Below are 18249 nucleotides of genomic sequence, written 5' to 3'. Positions count from 1 at the left end.
ACTGCCTCGGCGTTAGCGGGGTTTATAAATACAATTCACTATTACTTTAGCATTAAGGCGGCACTCGGTCAAACTGCCACTGCCCAGAACATTATTTTTTGACCTTTGGAAGGCCCTGCAGATGTGCCACCGTGTCCTGGGGACCTGGCACACACAGAGATCTTCAGCTGCCCACACTACGCTAGCTCAGTGGCAGAAAATCAGCAGCGACAGATGCAGCAGTGGTTACTCACTCCTACTTGCATATTTTTAATTAAAGCGCTGCAAGTAGATTCATTTCAGAAGCATTGCAATGTAATCCCTTCGCACTGTAGTGCCACAAGGAAAAATGGCAAAACTTGAAAGTAAAAGTAATGGGTTTAGTCCCAGAAGAGGATTCTTACCCCACCAACTGAATTCCCTTTTGCTGTGGCTTATTTTTGGCAACGTAGGCACCAGTTGGATTTACAAATAAATAACTTAAGTGAAGGACAACATGCACCGTATTTGTAAAGTATGAGCTGACTGCTATGAAAATACAAATATCTTGGCAGTCTAACCCATATTTGCTTGCACTCAAGCCATATAATTGTTACGGCTAAAGGCAGCACGATAATAAAACTGAAAAGCAACAATATTTGTGCCAAACAAAAACCAAAAACCAAACCTTGTTAAAGTCAGACAAGAACAGCAGTAACTTTCATATAACTAACATGTAACATTCAGAAATTGGAAGGAATGATTTATGTTATGCAGCTGTGCACAAGTATTTTGTTAGAAAATCTGTCTGTAAGCTTTACTGCCTTACCAGTGTTAGAATACCCCCAGGCCATCCCATATGAGCTAATGAAAATACAAAAGGTCATTTCTATTGTGATTTAAAAAAAACGTTATCTGATACAAACACTGTAGCAGCAAGTACAGGGTGCAGTAACAATGGTGAAGGAAGGGGCTGCAGCGCTCCTTTCTGAGCAAGGATGTTTCTAGTACCCGAATCACTCTGCTACACAAGGATAAAATAAAACGAGTATAGGCATTGGATTGGTCTGTTAACTACCTGTTTTTAAGTACTAATTGATATGGTCCCGTCTACCAAGTCATCAGCATTTGGAAATGCATTATTATGATTTTCAGACAGTACAGGCTTCTGTGTACAGCATCTCCAATGAGGTGTCCAAAGTACCCGAAAAGCACTTTAAGGCATGATTAAAAAACACAAAGATGCTAAACCCAAAATACATTTTCTCACTAACGCTGCACCACCTCCTAATTAACACAATAAACTCCACACTGACGCTTCTCAGATTTTTATACAGCTCCCATCAGCACGGTATCTCAGCTCTGCTAAATGCTTCCATGATAAAATTGAATAATTTTCTTTCAGATGTGCATAGTGTTTTATCTTAACTGTGTTTTCTGCCTTAAGCGAGATGCAATTCAACTTAAAGCTGCTCTTCTCCCACAGTCTGGAGCACTGCGGAAGACATAAATGCATAAACCGATGCTGCCAGCTCTGCCCAGATGCGATCCTACCAGCATCGGTGAGACTTCTGCCAGCACGAGGGCCACTCTCACCAGCGAGGACATTTTCAGATCAGGCACACTGTCTGTGTACAGAAACAGCAGTTTCAAACTTGAGCTGGCAGGTGCTGGAGCTGAACAGTCTCCCCAAACTTTAAAAATGAAAATGTTTGATAATTTCCCACTATCCCAAGCAACGACAGCTCTTGAATTCTTCAGAACTTTGCTTTGATTTGAAGGGTGTAAGATTTTAGTTTTATATCATAGGACTTGTTCAAATTCTCTACCCTGAATCCATACTGATCTTTAATAATTTTCCAGCCTAGAACAGATCAGGAAAGAAACAGCTGCCTGCCCCAAACCTGTACTTTTAAGTTCATCAGAAGACCATCAGAGAATAAATATATATGTATATGTAAAGAAAAGAGTAAGAATATGTTAAATTGATAAAGCACTTTAAATCCTAAAGCAATAGGCAAGGTAAAAGGGTACAGGGAAGTAATGCTGCAAGATATGTGAAAATAAATGCACAGCCCTTTACCCTGTAGATTGATTTTTACTCTCGAGCCAACAGCAAAATCATACTACTCTGCAAAGCCAGCACCTCGCTGCAGACCTGTAAGAGCTGGTGAGTCCTGAGAGCTCGCTGCGGTGCCTCTGGTTCAGGCAAGGACCTGCATCCCCTGTGCACCCTAGTGTCGTGCTGTCTGTCTCTGCCTCTCAGCGCATGGGTTGCCGGCCCCCCACTCTCTCTCCAGTGGAGAAAGACAGCAGAGATCGCTGACTATTTCTGCTGCCCTGCTACGACTCACCCAGCCAGCCCGCTCTACCTGCTCAGCGACTCGCCTCCCCTCTACTCAAGGCTTCCCTGAAATTTGCCTGAACTCAGGCAGAGAGAAGAAAGGCAGAAGAAGCCAGAGCAGCCCAGGCAGCAGACCCTTCGCAGGCAGAAACGTCTCGGTGGAACAGGAGTATTGCTGTCTGGGCCCGGCCTACCCTCCTTGAAGCACACTCACTAATGAAAGAAAAAGGAAACTACCCAAACTTGTGCATGAAACACCTGCAATCCAGAAGTGAAAAGCACAGGATGACTGTCAGAAACCCGTGCTTGCACCAGAAAAGTGTTTCTGCCAATAGAAAAACATGCAGCAACTTAGGAGAAGTTCATATACAGACACCAGTGCCATGAAAGCATCTCTGATTTTTCCATAAACATAGATTTGACTAATTGTGGCATTACAACGTAGCATTTCCCTTCATTATTTTCCTCTTTCTTACCCACTGCCATTTTATCCATTATATAAATCTGGACGACTTTAGTACTTTCCGAGTGCACGTTTTAACTGTAGAAATGAAAACTGTTACTATTGCCTCAAACTGTTTAGACTGCTTGTCTCTGTGTATTCCTTTTATAGAAAGAATAAAAGTGTTTACCTCTGCTTGAAATGGTTCTTGCTGTCTCCCCACTGCAGACCAGCCAGCTCTAGGGCAGAGCAGCAGCAGCGTAACCATGCATGGTAACCCCATAAAGCAGTCAAGGGCTTACTGTGAGGTTTGCTACAGGGAACTTGATTTTGGTTTTCTTTTACCGTATGTCATTCCCTGCAGCATGGTGATTTGTAACATCATGCTGGAAATTAGTTTAATGCTGTCTGGAAGGAAACAACCAGCTCTCTGCTGGCACAGCAGCTCTTGACCCAAACCTGGGTTGTATTCAGCAATATCCCTGTCAAACACTGGTGAGGCCTCCCTCAAAAACCTTGTGGAAGAGGCCGATCCTTAGCTATGGGGACCAAACCTCAGCACGATCAGGAGAAGTAAATCTAATTTCAAGTTTTCTGAACAGCTATAGGACCAAAGAATAGCATAAGTCATAAATAGGAAAAGATGCAAGAAAGTATAAAACCTTCTTCTGTATGCTATGGCCTAGTAAGTATTAGCATGTGTTTTTAGATGCTGTATCTTGCTTTATTTGGCAGCAGCATGCATCAAATTTGAACTCCCGGAGAGATGGATGACAAGCAGCCATGGCCATTTGCTGACCCATACAACAGACTCCTTCTTGTGCCCAAAAAACAACTTCTAGAAAATCCCTCCTCAGACTAAAAATGTTGCTTATTAGCACCTTCCATATGCCCAAAGGGCTCACATAAGAGCACTTGACTTACAGAAACAAAGCTATAATTTATATTGCTGGTGAGATTCTGGAGCCACAAAAACATCAAAGTTGAACAGAAAATGTCATTTCATCTCTGTTTTCAGAGAGCAAGTGCCAACAGCATTTCAGAAACTAAACTCAAGCCATCGCAAAATGTTTCAAGCGTCAGCCAAACAGGCCCCAGCATTTAGGGCTTTTATGCGCTCCAACCAAAACACAACTCAAACAGCATCAAGGTAATTAAAGGATGAATGCAGCCACCGCCCGAGGCAGCAGTAGTAAAACAGATGGACTACAACACCACCGTTTCAGGGTAGATAGGAGACGCAGGTCTCTGGCTGCGCCAGCACAGAGAGCGTTTTGCACAAGTCCTCGTGTGCACACTGCGGTACGGAGGGAGCACACCATGGGTCCTTCGTCACTGCCAGGTGAGACCTAGGGACCCGCAGCTTTTTCCCCAAGGACCCCATCCCTCCACTACCCCCCTGCTACCCGCAGCCGCCTGGTGTAACCAAGGGCAGAGCTGTGGTGCGAGGAGCCAGCCGCAGCCAAAGGCTTCGGGGGCAGCTGCTGCAGCCCGTGGTCAGGCCTCGTGCCTCGCGCCAAGTGTTCTCCTACGGACAGAGACTTCTTCAGCATGTGGCTCCTCATGCCTTTTAAGAGACCTCAAGCAACTTTTTGGTAGGTTCCCTGTCTCTTCAAAACTACTATGTTATCATGTTACAAGAAATGCTCTCATTTTATTTGGGGCTTAAAAGTGACTCAATAAAAAAAAATGTTAATCTAAGAGAAATGCTGCTCTGTTAGTTCCTAAAAGCAGACACAAGAACAAGGACCTTGGGGTACAGATGACCTGTACCCACCTGGCAAACACAATGGGTTTCATGACTACTGCAGCAGGGCATCAGAGGATTTGCCAAGGGGACAGGAAGATCACTGCAGGGCCGAGGCTATTCCTGGCATCTTCTCATCTCTCCAGAATATCCAATACGCTGTTTGACACTCAGCCACGATGACTGACACTTCTAGACTGTTACTGACTCTTTGAAGCTATTTTGATGTTATTCTTGGCAGACTAATTCTTTTGAACTAAGAAAAAAAGAAAAGCTTAGAAAACTTGCAGACACGTCTTGCTCTTCCCCAGGCAAGGCACTGTGACGTGCTGAAAGGAGCCGCAGCGCAAAAGCTCCTACATAAACCACCATCGTTTTTCTCCCTTCCAACACGCCTAGGAGGCCAGGCAGCACAACACCCCATGGCGGGGAGGTGGGCTTCAGCCTGCATGCCCCGTCCGAGGAGGAGCTGCTCCTGTCTCACACAGCTCTCCTCCCACGGGACGAAGGCCTGGGCAGCCGAGTTGGCCACAGCAAAGCAGTTCCAGGCCTCCGCTTGCCGGCACGTGCCCCAGGCCGCAGGGCAGCAAGCAGGGGCACTGGCAACAACTTGCTATCTGCAAAGCCTTTGCCTTGATCCCCAGCCCATCAAACCCCACGCACGTGGGCAGGTCTGGGCTGTTAAACTGTGCTTGAGTTACATAAGCAAGAGAACGGAAACAGCTGAATGCATTTTCTCCATAGTTCCCAAAGGCATTCCCGTCTGGGAGGAGCGTAACAGTACAAAACAATTTGAGGGAAAGTTACAAACAAGTGAAAACTGGAACTCAAAATAAAGCATCCCTTTGGCTGCAGCATGGCACCAAGTCACACAGGCTGTGCCCTGGGAATGTTTTAATGCAACAAAACAATTATCTTCCTCTGCCCTTTTGTCCTCACGTGTTTTTGCTCATACCACTCCAAACAAGTGTAAGTAGGTTTCTAATTTTTACTAGAGCAAAAATGATTATGACAAAGTGAGTGTGAGCAATACCCAAGGAAGCCACAAGGGCTACTTCCATTTCTCTAATGCGACCAAGTGATTGCTTTACTAATTAAGCACTCTCAACAAAAATGAAGGGGCTAAAAGAAGGCTATGCTCTGAAAATTGCATCAGCCTTGATGGTGGGGGGGTGGGGAATCACACTACCATCCTGGTGTCTCTTCTGAAGATGATAAATTCAGTGGAAATGCTTCTAATGGGGTTGAACGAGACATCCACTGAACACAGCTAGAGTTCAGTGCATTTTATTATCAGGTCTCCTATTACTGCCTCTTTATGAATAATGGGAAAACTTTAATGAGTAATATTTTGCCTATCATGGGCACTGCTGCTGTTAAATGAATTCATCTGCTGTGTGATTACAACAGGCTGCAGCTGATCTGTTTCTAGATCTTCACTAAACTGAAGCAAGGGAAGCAAGTACTTGTTCTTCCTCCTTTTTGCCAGACAAACACAGTCACATCTGACTATAAGAATGACATATAACAACCAAAAAGAAAGAAAAATAACAAAAAAAAAATAAATTTTACTTAGATGTTTTTAACAGCTGGAATTTTCATGTCTGCAATAACAAGCAAAGTATGCAGTTGCTGCTTTCCTTTTCTTGACTGAAGTTTAATGGGGGAAAAATACACTTCCCATGAAAGCACGGTTAGATGACTGTTTAAGAAAAGTTCCAAAACCTCTAAAATTATTTCTCAGCGTTGCTGTAAGCATAAAAAAACAGGCTTCAGAGAGGTAAAAAGATGCCAAGTGCCACCTTGTGGACATTTAACAAACACAGAATTTAATTTTGATTTCAATTTACAGTAGTCTCTCTTCTGCCTTCAGACAACAGGCTACAGGGAATTTACAGCATTTCTGGAAACACCATCTTCTCTTCTCAATAATAGTAATTTTTTTTAAAAAGCCATACAATGGGAACAACTACCTAACATGGCTGTGGGTGCTGACAGGGGTGCCTGACCACCAGTTGTCCCTGACCCTCCGATCTGTATCACCATAAGGTTGATGATAGCTCTACAGACCCATAGGTATCCTGAAATGTCTGGCTTACATGGCAGACATCTCCTAATTGGTAATGCTATCAAAATCAAATTTGCCTCTTTAATTTCTCCATTTCAGAGAAAAAACACCTGTCAATTATTTATTTAACCCACTGAAGTAAAGCTGAATGCATTGTCTGCAGCCCCAAGGCACTGGAAAAATGAGTGGGGCAGTTCCCTGTAATTCCCTAGGGGTACGTGAAAGGTCTTCTGCAAACAAATTTTGCAAGTTCGAAATTGAAAGAATAGCCTCTCTCGGATGAATCACATCTTTTAGATTTGACAGATGCTTCGTTCAAATAACTTCTACATTAGGACAGTAGAGTCTCAGAGCAGTTTCGATTAATGCCTGGTAACAAACTCAAACACTGTAGTCAAGCTTCCCTACTGTAAATCCAGGCTGGTTTTCATTATAGACACTGTTTTGATCACGGTCAGGTAAGTTTGCTTGGAAATGAGCACCAATACCTGTCAAAGCTATCACTCTTACCCAGTTTTCATTCCTAGCAGAGCGAGTCATAATGTAGGAGAAAATATTTGCCCTTCTACTTTTCCTTTCATATTCTTTGTTTCCACAAATCCTCCTTTGTCCCATTTTAAAAACGTTCCTGCACAGAGACCAAGCTCATTTCCCATCACTTGTTTTAGTTCTTCCAAACATTAATAGCACCAGCAACGGCACATCAGTTTTACTCTAACTTCCAGCCAGTGACAACTTCTATAATCACAGCCTAGAGGCATTCACAAAAATACCTTTTTGTCTCCATTTCTCTAACATATCCTCCAAGAGGGAATTTTGAGTGGAGCTCGATTACACAAATATTCTGACCGGTCACCCTAATAATGAAAAAGAACAATATGATATGTTATAAAAGTGTCTTCTAGCCGTAAATTAATCCCTTCCCCTGAATAAGAAAACTGTCCAGTCAAGGTTGAGCAGAGGAGACCCTAAATAAAGGAAGAGCTTTCAGGCACTTTTGAAATACAACCCCTCCATCCATTGCATAATGCCCTAATTTACTGAATGGGGAGGAATGTTTTATCACTTTTTGCTTGGATGCTTTGAATGTTTTTCACATCCAGCACCGAGATAATGAACATACATTCACTTTCCTGTTCTAAAAAGCATTTTTAAATACAGCGTTGTGGTTTTACTAAAAGCTGAACCACAACAAAAGAGCACAATGCTGACCCTGCCTCCCCATGCATTGGTAAAAATCTGCTGAGAACTTGTCCTCCCTTGCATTTCAGACCAAGATAGCTGCTGTGAATTCATTAGCCTCCTGTGGGAAAAAACAAACAAAACAAAACCACCCATTAGCAGCCCAGGCAAAACCAGAATCACCCCAGAGAAAATTAAGAGCAGATCTGATTTCTGACTGCCATTACAAGCAATCTCAAGACAGACTCAGTGCTCCAAAGCATCTCTCTCTCTCTCTTTGTCATGGTCTAATAGACGCTGTTGCCTCTCCTTTCCCAAACTTGACCCATTTACATTCTTAGACCATCAGAGTTATAACAAACCAATTATGATTCTTATTACAAACAGATTTTTCATTTTCTAAAACAGTCGTCAATAACACAAGCCATTGCTTATGCAAAAATATGGCTTGCATTTACGTCCTTATTTCCAGAACAGATGCAATACATCAACACTCACGGATGGAAGGAGGAGGACAGACTACCAAGTAAAGTACCCTTGCCTGGAACCAGCACTGTTTTATAGTATTATGAAGGAAACTCCTAAAACACATTATTGGCAGGGTCAGAGGAAGGGAAATGGACACAATGTGGTGGGATGCCTTTTCTTGAGTTGGAATTAGGTTTTTACTCCAAATTTCATTCTCCGGTTGCTGCGAGCTATTCCCCAATCCAAAAGCTGGAGGTGTTGTTCCTTACCTCTGTTCTCATATAAAAACTTCAAGAGGCCTCCAGCGACGCCAAATAGGATGTTCCAGGTAGAACAGATAAAAATCTCACATTCCTGCTGGGCAATTCCATGGCTTGCCAATGTAACTATAGTCAAAGAAGTAAGGCAAAAAATATTTACCCATCAGCCTCTCCCTGTTTATAGCATTAAATACTTCTTTTCATAAATCTTTCCCTCCTCTGTAGATACACCTGCTGCTCTGCAAGCCTGCGAAGCACGAGCCTGCATGGGCTCTGCATTTGTCCTTGGCTCCAGCTGTGCTCCCGAGGATGAAGGCTGAGCTCTGTGAGCACGGAGCAGGCTGCGGGCAGAGGAGCTCGGCACAGAGCTCTGCCACTGCCCGGTGGGAACAGGAGAGATGTCGGGAGAGCTCCGTATGATCAATGCTCGAAGATGACCCTCAAGTCCTTTCCTGGGTAACTCCTTTGTTTTTTGTTTTTTTTTTCCTCTCCAAGTACTTAATTCCCATGGCTTTCTTACCTTTGTTTTGACCTTCTTTCTCCCTTTTTCCACTAACTACAAGAACAAGAAATTGGTCACCAAATAATGGGAGCTTGGGTTTATCACCTCTCACTTTACCCCAGCACCGTGTTAAGCAGGAGGTCTTCAGCAATTATTAGATGCATTTCTGGGATATTGGCCCATCCTCAGTGGAGCTGAGAGCCCATGGCAATGTCCACAAGCAAAAAGGAGACTGTGTCCTACAGCACATGATGTCTAAACCGAAAATACAAACAGCTGCTGGCAACAGCAGCAGAGGCCCGCGTAGATGAAGTCACGCTGTAGATCAAAGATTGGCATCTCTGTTCCCCCGTCTTGCCAACCCAACAATCCCCTAGGCAGCACTGCCTCTCTGGGTAACAGCTCTTTGGGTGTATTTAGCTCTACTTTGGCTTTACAAAGAAAGCTTTATCGTGGCAACTTGCAGCCTGGGAAAACTCGAAAAACAGACACTTGGAAAGCTGTAGCATGTGACTGATCAGGACTCCAGATTATAGTTTAAAAAATGGTTCTGGACTACCTACGTGACTAGATGGGGACAGCTGCGAGGCAGAACGTTCGTGCAACTGTCAGAGATTGTGATCTACAGGATTTCCGTACAGAGACAAGGGCAGATGTAACACAGCTCTGAGACATGGCAAGTCCTGCCTGGATCTTCCATGCCTGCTTTTGCACAGCAAAAGGAAGAAACCTTCCAAAAATAGCTTTTTTACTTTTCAGAATGACAACTAATAGCAGGACTAACCCAGCAAAAAAAAACTTAAAAAAAAAAAACAGAGAAAAGCCCTTCCTGCTCCTCAAAGGCCTTTGCAGGAGGTGGAAGAGGTGCCACCAAGCTCAGCAGTTCCTCACACGTGGGCTCTCCATTCAAGCAGCCTGCAACCCGCCATCCCAAAGGCTGCTCTGGCAGACCCACCCGTGCCACATCCCAGCACCGCCATGTCCCCTGTCCCTGCCCCAGCGCCTGCTGTGCTGCAGCGTGGCAGGGACACCCAAAATAATCCAGGGACACCCGAACAGGGACCCATGTCCGAACCTGCAGAGAAGCGCGTTAGGGCAAGGCGACCGTCCTGAGCTGATGCTGGGTCAGAGCAGGCCTGTGGCAGGGATGTCCTCTTGTACGGGGTAGTTTCAGCAACAGCCAGGGGATAAGGGATGCTGCACTGAGTTATGGACGAGCTTGCTGCTCTGCCACCGGGGAGGGAAGGGGCTGTGACCACAGCCAGCACCGACACCAACAGCAGTGGGCAGATAGGTGGTGCCGCCAGCACAGGATCTCACAACGGGAAAAGCCCTCGTTAGTTCTCTCTCCTTCCTCTGTTTTTCAGGTCGGTAATTCTTCCTTACATACTTGCAGCCGTTCTTATGCTACAAATGTTATTTCTCAGATAACAAGTACCTGATGTAATTCCTCTACCATGTAGATTTTGGCATTGAAATAATATTTAGCACAGAATTTCCAAGTATTTTCTCAACAGAAAGAAAAATCTCTGCTTTATTTTGAAATATATCCCTGCTTCTGTTAAAACGCTGAAGGTTGTTTCAACACCTTCAAGTCACGTTTTGAAACATACTCTTTGGAAAACCTGAAAAGGAAATCGGTAAAATTAATTGCTGTGTCAAAATCATGCTTCCTTTATTGTGTGCATGTTCAGTCCGTAAGGCAGAGGCAAGGAAGAGCTACATCCTGTTGTGTTTTTTTTCCCCCCCAATGAAAAATGATCCAACATTGCACTGAAGTATTGTGTCCAGATTCATATGGAAGCCATAAAGCACAGATGAAAACGTATGGAAGATTGCCCCTACCAAATAATTATCAGCAACTTTTATAGTCTGCTCTGGACTGTATACTTATCAGGTACTAACTCAGCATTGAGGAGACTGAGTTGGACCCTGCCAATGTGAGAGCCAGGAGCTGTCAGGTACTGTGCTAAAACTGGGTTTCCTTTTCAGACCTCTTCCATTACTCCATTTTTCACAGTCCACCAACTGCTCTGCACTCAGAATAATTTGGTAACTTTTTCCACGGCTGCAGCAGTTCTCTAAGACTTTGCTACGTGATGCCTTATTGCATTTGCTGTTCAACTTAGATTGCTGCAATTGCAACTCTGCCGGCCACTGCAGCACACACCAAGCAGCGTGCAACAAAAGCACCTCCTGTATTTAGGAAGCAGTCTTTTACCTTTACTTTTGTAGCCAGCCCCAGCCACACGATGTCTTGGGCAGAGCCCGCTGCTGCCACCTGCACCAAAGGTGAACGCGACCGGGGGCTCCCCACAGCGGCGCCTGGGACCCCGAGTGGGGCTGCCTGCTCGTCGTCAGCAGCGAGGTCTTGCCTGCAGCCCGGCCAGGGGGGCACGAGCAGAGGCTGCAGTTTTCCTAACACATTCTCCCAGGGGACCGACACTTGGGCATGCAAAAAGCCAGACCACAGCACCACATCCTATCAGCATTAAACACAATTGCAACCAAAAGCTCTGCCCAGCCCTGCCTGTCACGGCAGCCTCAGATCTCCCCGCAGCGCTTATCACAGAACTGCTAGCCAAGACACAAAAATAGATTGGGGGACCAAGGTATCAAAACATGTCGTGGAAAACAGACTCCCACAGGAATAAATAGGATTTTGTGAGCATGTTTTCCAGAAATTCTGAAATCACTTCAGAAATTCTGTGTTTTTTTTTTCATTCAGATATAGGTTGGGAAATATTTTGAGTGCTGGAAATGTCAAATGTCAATCAGCTCTTTCACATTCGCAGAGGCTGTCACACATCCAGTGAACACTGCAGGCTGTCCAGCGGGGTGTGCCCACCCCAGTCTCGCACTGGGACAGTGACCAGGGCTCCACCACCCATCTAAACCCTTGCGACCACCACGGAGAACTACGGGAACTCCTCCCAGCACCTTCCTGCATCTGGCCAGAGGGGATGCTGCAGTCCCAGATGTCAGGCAACTACAAGGTCCTACTAGGATTGTTAAACGCTTTAGAAGACCAAATATTTCTGTGACTTTATATTATGCTTTTCTTAGTTTCAGGACAGAATTGAAAAGGCAAAAACTAGAGGGCTATTTTTCTGCCATCATTTACGAAGATGTGCAAGGCAGAATCTATCAGGCCGAAATGACAGATTCTGAATATCTGCAAAATTCTCACACAGGGACCTTCGATTTTTCATGTGACATCAAGCTAGTTTATGATTATATTTGTCAAATAATTACAAAACAGCCCTCTGGCCAGCTCCTGGGTTTGCCTTGTTCTGCTTCATCTGCCAACACGCGTCTGCAGAACTGCACGATCTGCCCACAAGGTGGAGCAGCTAAATAGCTCGAGATGCACACGCTACGCCCCAAATTCACAGAAAGAAAAGAAAATCATCTGACAAGGAATGGCGCTTTTTTTTAATTACCTGTGCCTGTACTCTGGAAGGATTCTGATTAACATGCTTGTATTTTGCACAAATAATATGGTCTTCCAAAAGGTTTGTACTGCGTTTATGCCTTGAGTTTACTGATTAATACGGTATTTAACTATGGTACTCCTATTATTATGTAAACACATTCTTGACACTGAGACACGCTTTCTATCATATGGAAATCTTTTAATACATCTCAAAAAAAGCAGCTAAGAACTCTCGGAGAGAGGCAGTGAGAAAATAAAGTCCCCAAACCCAACAAGGCAGAAAGATCAGAGGAGTCCAAAACAAACCAGGAACACCTATAGATACATCAGTCCTCAGCTGCGCTGGAGTCTGTGTCAGTGAAGCCTGGGAACTCCTCCTTGATCCTCTGATCCCAAGGACATTTCACTCTGACACTGTTTGGTGAGATCCCGTGCTACGCAGACGTCTCCAGGTCCAAGCGGGTCACCCAGCAGCAAGGAGGAAAGGGGTGCGTGTGTCCTGCGCTGTGCCTGAGCTGGCTGCATCGCGGGAGGGTTTCTATCAGATAAAAGGCTGGCTGCAGACAATTGTTAGGAGGGGACAAATTCAGAGGGCTCGTGCTGATGCTGACAGGATTTTAAATCTTTCTGTGCTCCATTTTAGTTACCCATGTACATCTTCCTCTCTTCCTTATTTACTTTCCTTTAGTAAAAAGAAGGCAAATTGTTTATTACACACAATTCTTGACTTAATTCTAGCCTACGGTTCCTGGGCAGGTGTTTTGATACATTCCAGTAAGAACAGATATATTCCTGGAGAGCACAAGGCAAACCAATAACATACTCTATTGGTTAGTAGAAATTTCTCTCTCTTTGGAGAAAATTCCCAACCCCCATATTAATTACACGTGCCCACAAGCTTTCCAGCTTCAGAAACAATCCCCACACCTCTGCTTTCTCAAGATTATTCTACAATATTCACAATTCATAGAAAATACGATTTTATACTAGCCATTGCCTCAAGCACTAAGCTGAGAAGCCATGACTGATGTTTTTCAACCTCATTTATAAGTGTTAGTGTCACTTCTCTGATATTTTGATCAATTGATACCAATTTGCCAGTTAATAGATCCATCTTCTTTTTCTAGTTCCTAAGCAGGTTTCCCTTTCGATTTTTTCTTGAGACTGCATTGCCAGCAAAAGCTTTTCAAGGTTGCTCTCCTTATTTGCTTCATTAGGTTCTGTAAATTAGGTAAGGTTAGGACAGCAACTAGGAGAAAATAATCTTATGATTCTCAGCACTTGGCCACTTTCCATCCCAGATACATGAATGGGAGTTGGAAGATCAAGCTCACCTCTAACATGGTTTCCGTCTGCGCTCAACAAATCACCTTCACTTTTAAATCTTGCTTAAAAAACAAAACAGAGAAAAAAGACAAAAAACATTGCCCTTACCTATTGTTTTGTTTAATTAAAGTATTTCAAGTTCTCATGACGACTAAATGTTAACTTGCTTAAATCTCCCTTAAAATTAGTCTGTCTACTATTCCTATAGCACACCACACATATTTCCTATAGTGCCAAAAGCCCTATCATAAACGCACCAATGCTGTAAAAAAACGTACATCTCCTATTCCCATGAAGGAATAGGTTCAAAAAAATATTCTTCTGGTACAAACTGTCCCTTTGGTTAAGTCGCTCTGTTGGTAAACTTTTACCATCACAGCCAGCCACAAGTTTTAAGAGAAGTTCAGGGCTACATCTGAAAACAGAGAGGGGAACAACTTGAATTGCACGTGAACTGTTTACCTCCCGTTCTGTACAGACAGCAAGAAGTAAGCAGATCCACTTCTGTGTACTTCCTGCCTGCAGCGACTCCACGTGTTGGATTACGTGTTGGTGAGCTGCTTTTTAGAGGAACTTTGACTGGCCACGTTCCTTTGACTAAGCCAGCCAAGCACAGTAAGATTTACAAGTCTTCCCCAGGCAGGCAAAACAAGTATTTAGAGAACTATGGCTGATTTCACTTCTGTACGATACCTTTACTTTAAGGCTGTCCCATTAGGAAATACGTGCTCGTGGCAGCGTAAGCACAGCCAGCTTTTCGAAGCAGCAGTGAGACAGTCCTGTTTGGTGGAGAACAGTAACCACAAATGCACAGAGCTGAACACAGCCAGTTGTTAATTAGCATTTCAAGTATGGCAGAACCTATTTCAGAGGATTGCCTCATACCCACGGCAATAGATAGATTAATAGAAAATTACTTTTGTGCAGCAATACACCAGAGCTCATAGTTGTGGAAAAGAATTCTGTTAAGCAGGCAAATTAATACTTGGGTGCCTTTTCAACAACCTATGCGCACCCGAAATGAAGGCATAATCAGCTGCATTGTCCCTGCCCTTCCTGACTACATTGCTTTCTTTTCTTTTCTTCTGGTATTTTTCCTATAAACTTCTCTTTAAACTGTCCTTGTTCACCATCTCCTTAACTAACCGTATCTGTCATTCTGACTACAGCTCCGTCTCTAATCCCATTCATCTGCAGCCACTCATCGGAGAACAAGCACTTCGCATATTCAACGGGAATCATTTCACTTCTCATTTCTTCCCACCAGTATGCAGGAGGGAAGTTTTCAGCCACGGGCGTGCTCTGAGCAGGGAGGCAGTAGCATGAATAACTAATGATACGTATGGTCACGAAGAGCTCTCCTGGCCATTTTGAAATGTCTTCCTTTGTTCACGCAAGACAGCTGATGAGCAAACAAACAAACAGAAAGTGAAGTGATAAGCACTGAAAGCACGACGAAAAAACATTTTTCTTTCAAAGTACGATGTTGACTTGCTTTAAACACTTCTCAGGACACCCAGAAACAAAACCCCTCTTAGCAAACAGCTGTAGCAATGGGACGACTTCCCCCTTTTTCCTCGACATTGTTATCTTTCCCGCCCTTGAGTTATCCCAGTGGAATGACAGCAGGCTGGACACGAAGCCACTGACGGTGGGCTGAAAGGACAGGGATGGACACAGCTTGAACTCCGCTCCAGCTGCTGCAGCAGGCAGGAAGAAATGGTTACGGAGAGAAAAGGGGCTACATGTTCAGCGACCACAACCTGAACGTGTGGTGAAGCTGCCGCAGGACGCAAAACAACACTACATTTGCACACCCACTCCAGTAGCCAAGCTGGCTGACAGGTAGTAGCGGCATGTTCTCCGCCAGAAACTTCCATGCCTTCTCCTCTCCGACTGCTTCCAGCAGGGGCTGCTCTTTCTCCTCTCCCTCGTAAGGTGCTGAGGGCTGAAGCTGCTGTACCCCACATCAAGGGACTGCGGGCAGCCCCCCACCGCCACCCACACAAGCAGCAGCGAGCGCAGGACACCCTGGAAGGTCACAACTGGGTGGACAGGACAGGATGAGGAGAACTTTAAAGTAACTAAGGCTGAGAAAGTGACGGGTCGTCACGTTTTCTTCCCATGTTGCATAATAATCTGGACAACTAGATGTAACTGCAAAGGAAGAAGTAGTCAGGACAAGGGAAACAGCCTCTTCCTGGGGAGGAAAAGCGCTGCTGATACACCAGGAGCTCCTCTCACCAACCAGCCTTCCGAGAGCCACGGGGTGCTGCCTTGAAGGTGCCAACCGCAGCCAGTAGCCCAGTGGCAAAGGGCGATCTCCTGCAGAAACAGACAGCTCCCGACCTCTCTGCCAAGGATAAAAGACGTGGCATGCCCGACCTCCCAGCTGCCTGATAACCAGGCGTCCGTCTTCATCTGGAGCCCTGACAATGTCACCCTGCTCTTGCCCTGTCCCCTCTCAGCACAGGCTTTTGACTATGCACTGAAACAGCCATAAAGCATCGGGAGCATGGAGAAAGCACGTTATGACACTTCCCATCCCTCTCCTCTCCCTCTTGCTGTGCTGACACGTTGAGAGGAACCCTGCAAACTTGGTGGATTTTCCTCCCCAAGCTGACAAGGTAATTTATCTCAAGTTTTATATGCTTTATAGCACATCCTATTACAAGCAGACGCAGAACGTCTGAAGTTTCAAATATACCATTATGGGTTAGAGGAAAAAAGGTGCTATATCGAGCCTAGAGTTTATGTGAGCGCACAGAACCAAAGCGAACAGGTCCTGAGGGAGGTGTTTGCTCAGGACAGTTTTACTGGTATCAGAGAGGTGTGAACTTAAAAGAGCACAATTACAGCTGTTTAATCTCTCAAACAGATATATTCATTCAGGTACATTTTTTTCCCCGCCTCTTCCCACACTTGCTGATGTTGCTTTGGAATAAAGAGGCTCACGATGAAACTAAACAAAAATATTCTTTCATGGCTCACATGTGCAATGAGTTACTACGGGTCAGCCGCGGCGTGGTAACTGGAAATGTGCCCACCCATAACCAGCCAAAATTCAAGATAAAAGCTGAAGGCTGTTCTTTAAGTCTAAAGCAAACATGTTTGGTCTGTCTTTGTTGTACACTAAGAGGCAAAGTGTGGCAAGCTAAATCAGCTCAGGGGACACAGAGCAACACAGGAAGCCACGATAACTCAATGGTAAGTTAATCACAACTTCATCTGCAAATACACTGCGTGCTTTCTGCCTTCATGCAAATCCCACTCAGGCTCTTGCATTCACGGTTTAAGGTGTACTCCAAAGGTTTTACGTTTATGAAGGGTTTCACATTAATTTATCAGCAGAGGTTAGTCTTATTTGCTGCATCATTTTATTGTAACTTTTTTTTTTTTTAAAAGGATGAAGTCCTGAGTGTTTTTTTTTTTTACCCTTGGCAAGACTTTATTCAAAAACCAGGCACAGCAGGGCACCCCACTCCATCTTCTGTTTGCTCATTAGCTTTTACATGCATCAATGTCATTTACTCTAACAGCAGATGTGATAGCACACAAGCATCTGATTCAATTTACTTTGTAATGCAAATTTATATTAATAGAAAAACGTCATTAAGTAGATAAAATGCACATGAATTAAAAGCTGATCAGGTAAGCCTAGAAAACAGCTACCTGACTTATAAACGTCACGTTATTTAGAAGCTGGCGTTAAAACAGCCTCAGTTTTGCAGCCGAAGATCGCAGTGACACATTAGCTACGCACAACAGAAAAAGCGCGTACGTTCAACAGCATTTGGGCTTTTTGTTCGGAAGAACTACAGCGCTTGCCCTGAGCGGCCGTGTAAGAAGCCACGCTCTGCCCAGCACGCCCAAGCTCCAGTGACACGACACGGCAGGCTGCAGGATAACCGACACCCGCCGTGGGAGTGCCCTCTCTCCGTTCACTCGCGCTCCTCGAGCACCCGCTGTGCGCAGGGCCCCGAGCCCCCCGCGGCACGGAGCCGCTGCCCGCCGGGGGGGAGCCGCTCCGCAGCACGTGCCGGGACGCGCACAAGCGGCAGAACAGGTGGCAGCTTCCAAGGGGCAAGAGGCGAAGCCGCGCTAGTTCTCTGAAGGAACTGCACCAGCCCGGGGACCCCGAGATGGGCGAAAGCCAGGCGGCCGCTTACGGAGGGGCGCCCCGCCAGCCGCGGGTCCCACGCAGCCAGCACACGGCCGGCCCCCGCAAGTCGCTCCCGGTGCCCGGCCGGGACCTGCTGCCGGCGGGGACCGCCCCGAGCCCTCCGCCGCTGCCCGGCCGCTCCGGGGCAGCTCCCGCCGGCCTCCGCCCGGCCCGCGGACCCCGCCCCGCGGCAGACAATGGGCGCCGCGGCCGCTACTCACCGAACAAGGTCAGAGCCATGGCACCGGCGGGGGCTGGCCGGGCGGCGCGGGGCTGGCATTGGCGCGGCGGCGCTCACGGCGCGGCGGCGGCGGGCGGCGGGACGCGCCCGCGGGGCGAGGCGAGGCGAGGCGA

At 45.7% G+C, this 18249-nt stretch overlaps 1 protein-coding gene across 2 annotated transcripts in view; it reads right to left on the bottom strand.

Annotated features, from left to right (window-relative positions):
- CHN1 (chimerin 1) overlaps positions 1 to 18247 on the bottom strand; it is a 96115-nt gene extending 77868 nt beyond the window's left edge. The window contains exon 1 of one of the 2 annotated variants that reach the window (XM_048061498.2): positions 18117 to 18247. In XM_048061498.2, coding sequence (XP_047917455.1) covers positions 18117 to 18135 — 19 coding nt within the window. In that variant the 5' untranslated portion in view covers positions 18136 to 18247. Of the gene's footprint in view, positions 1 to 7332; positions 7373 to 18116 lie in introns of those variants that run through there. The other variant, XM_066999784.1, reaches the window with a different exon arrangement.
- Between the last annotated feature and the right edge of the window lie 2 nt (positions 18248 to 18249).

This window comes from Anser cygnoides, chromosome 6 (genome assembly GCF_040182565.1).
Source record: "Anser cygnoides isolate HZ-2024a breed goose chromosome 6, Taihu_goose_T2T_genome, whole genome shotgun sequence".
Lineage (NCBI taxonomy): Eukaryota > Metazoa > Chordata > Aves > Anseriformes > Anatidae > Anser > Anser cygnoides.
This window is presented reverse-complemented; position numbering and strand designations above follow the sequence as displayed.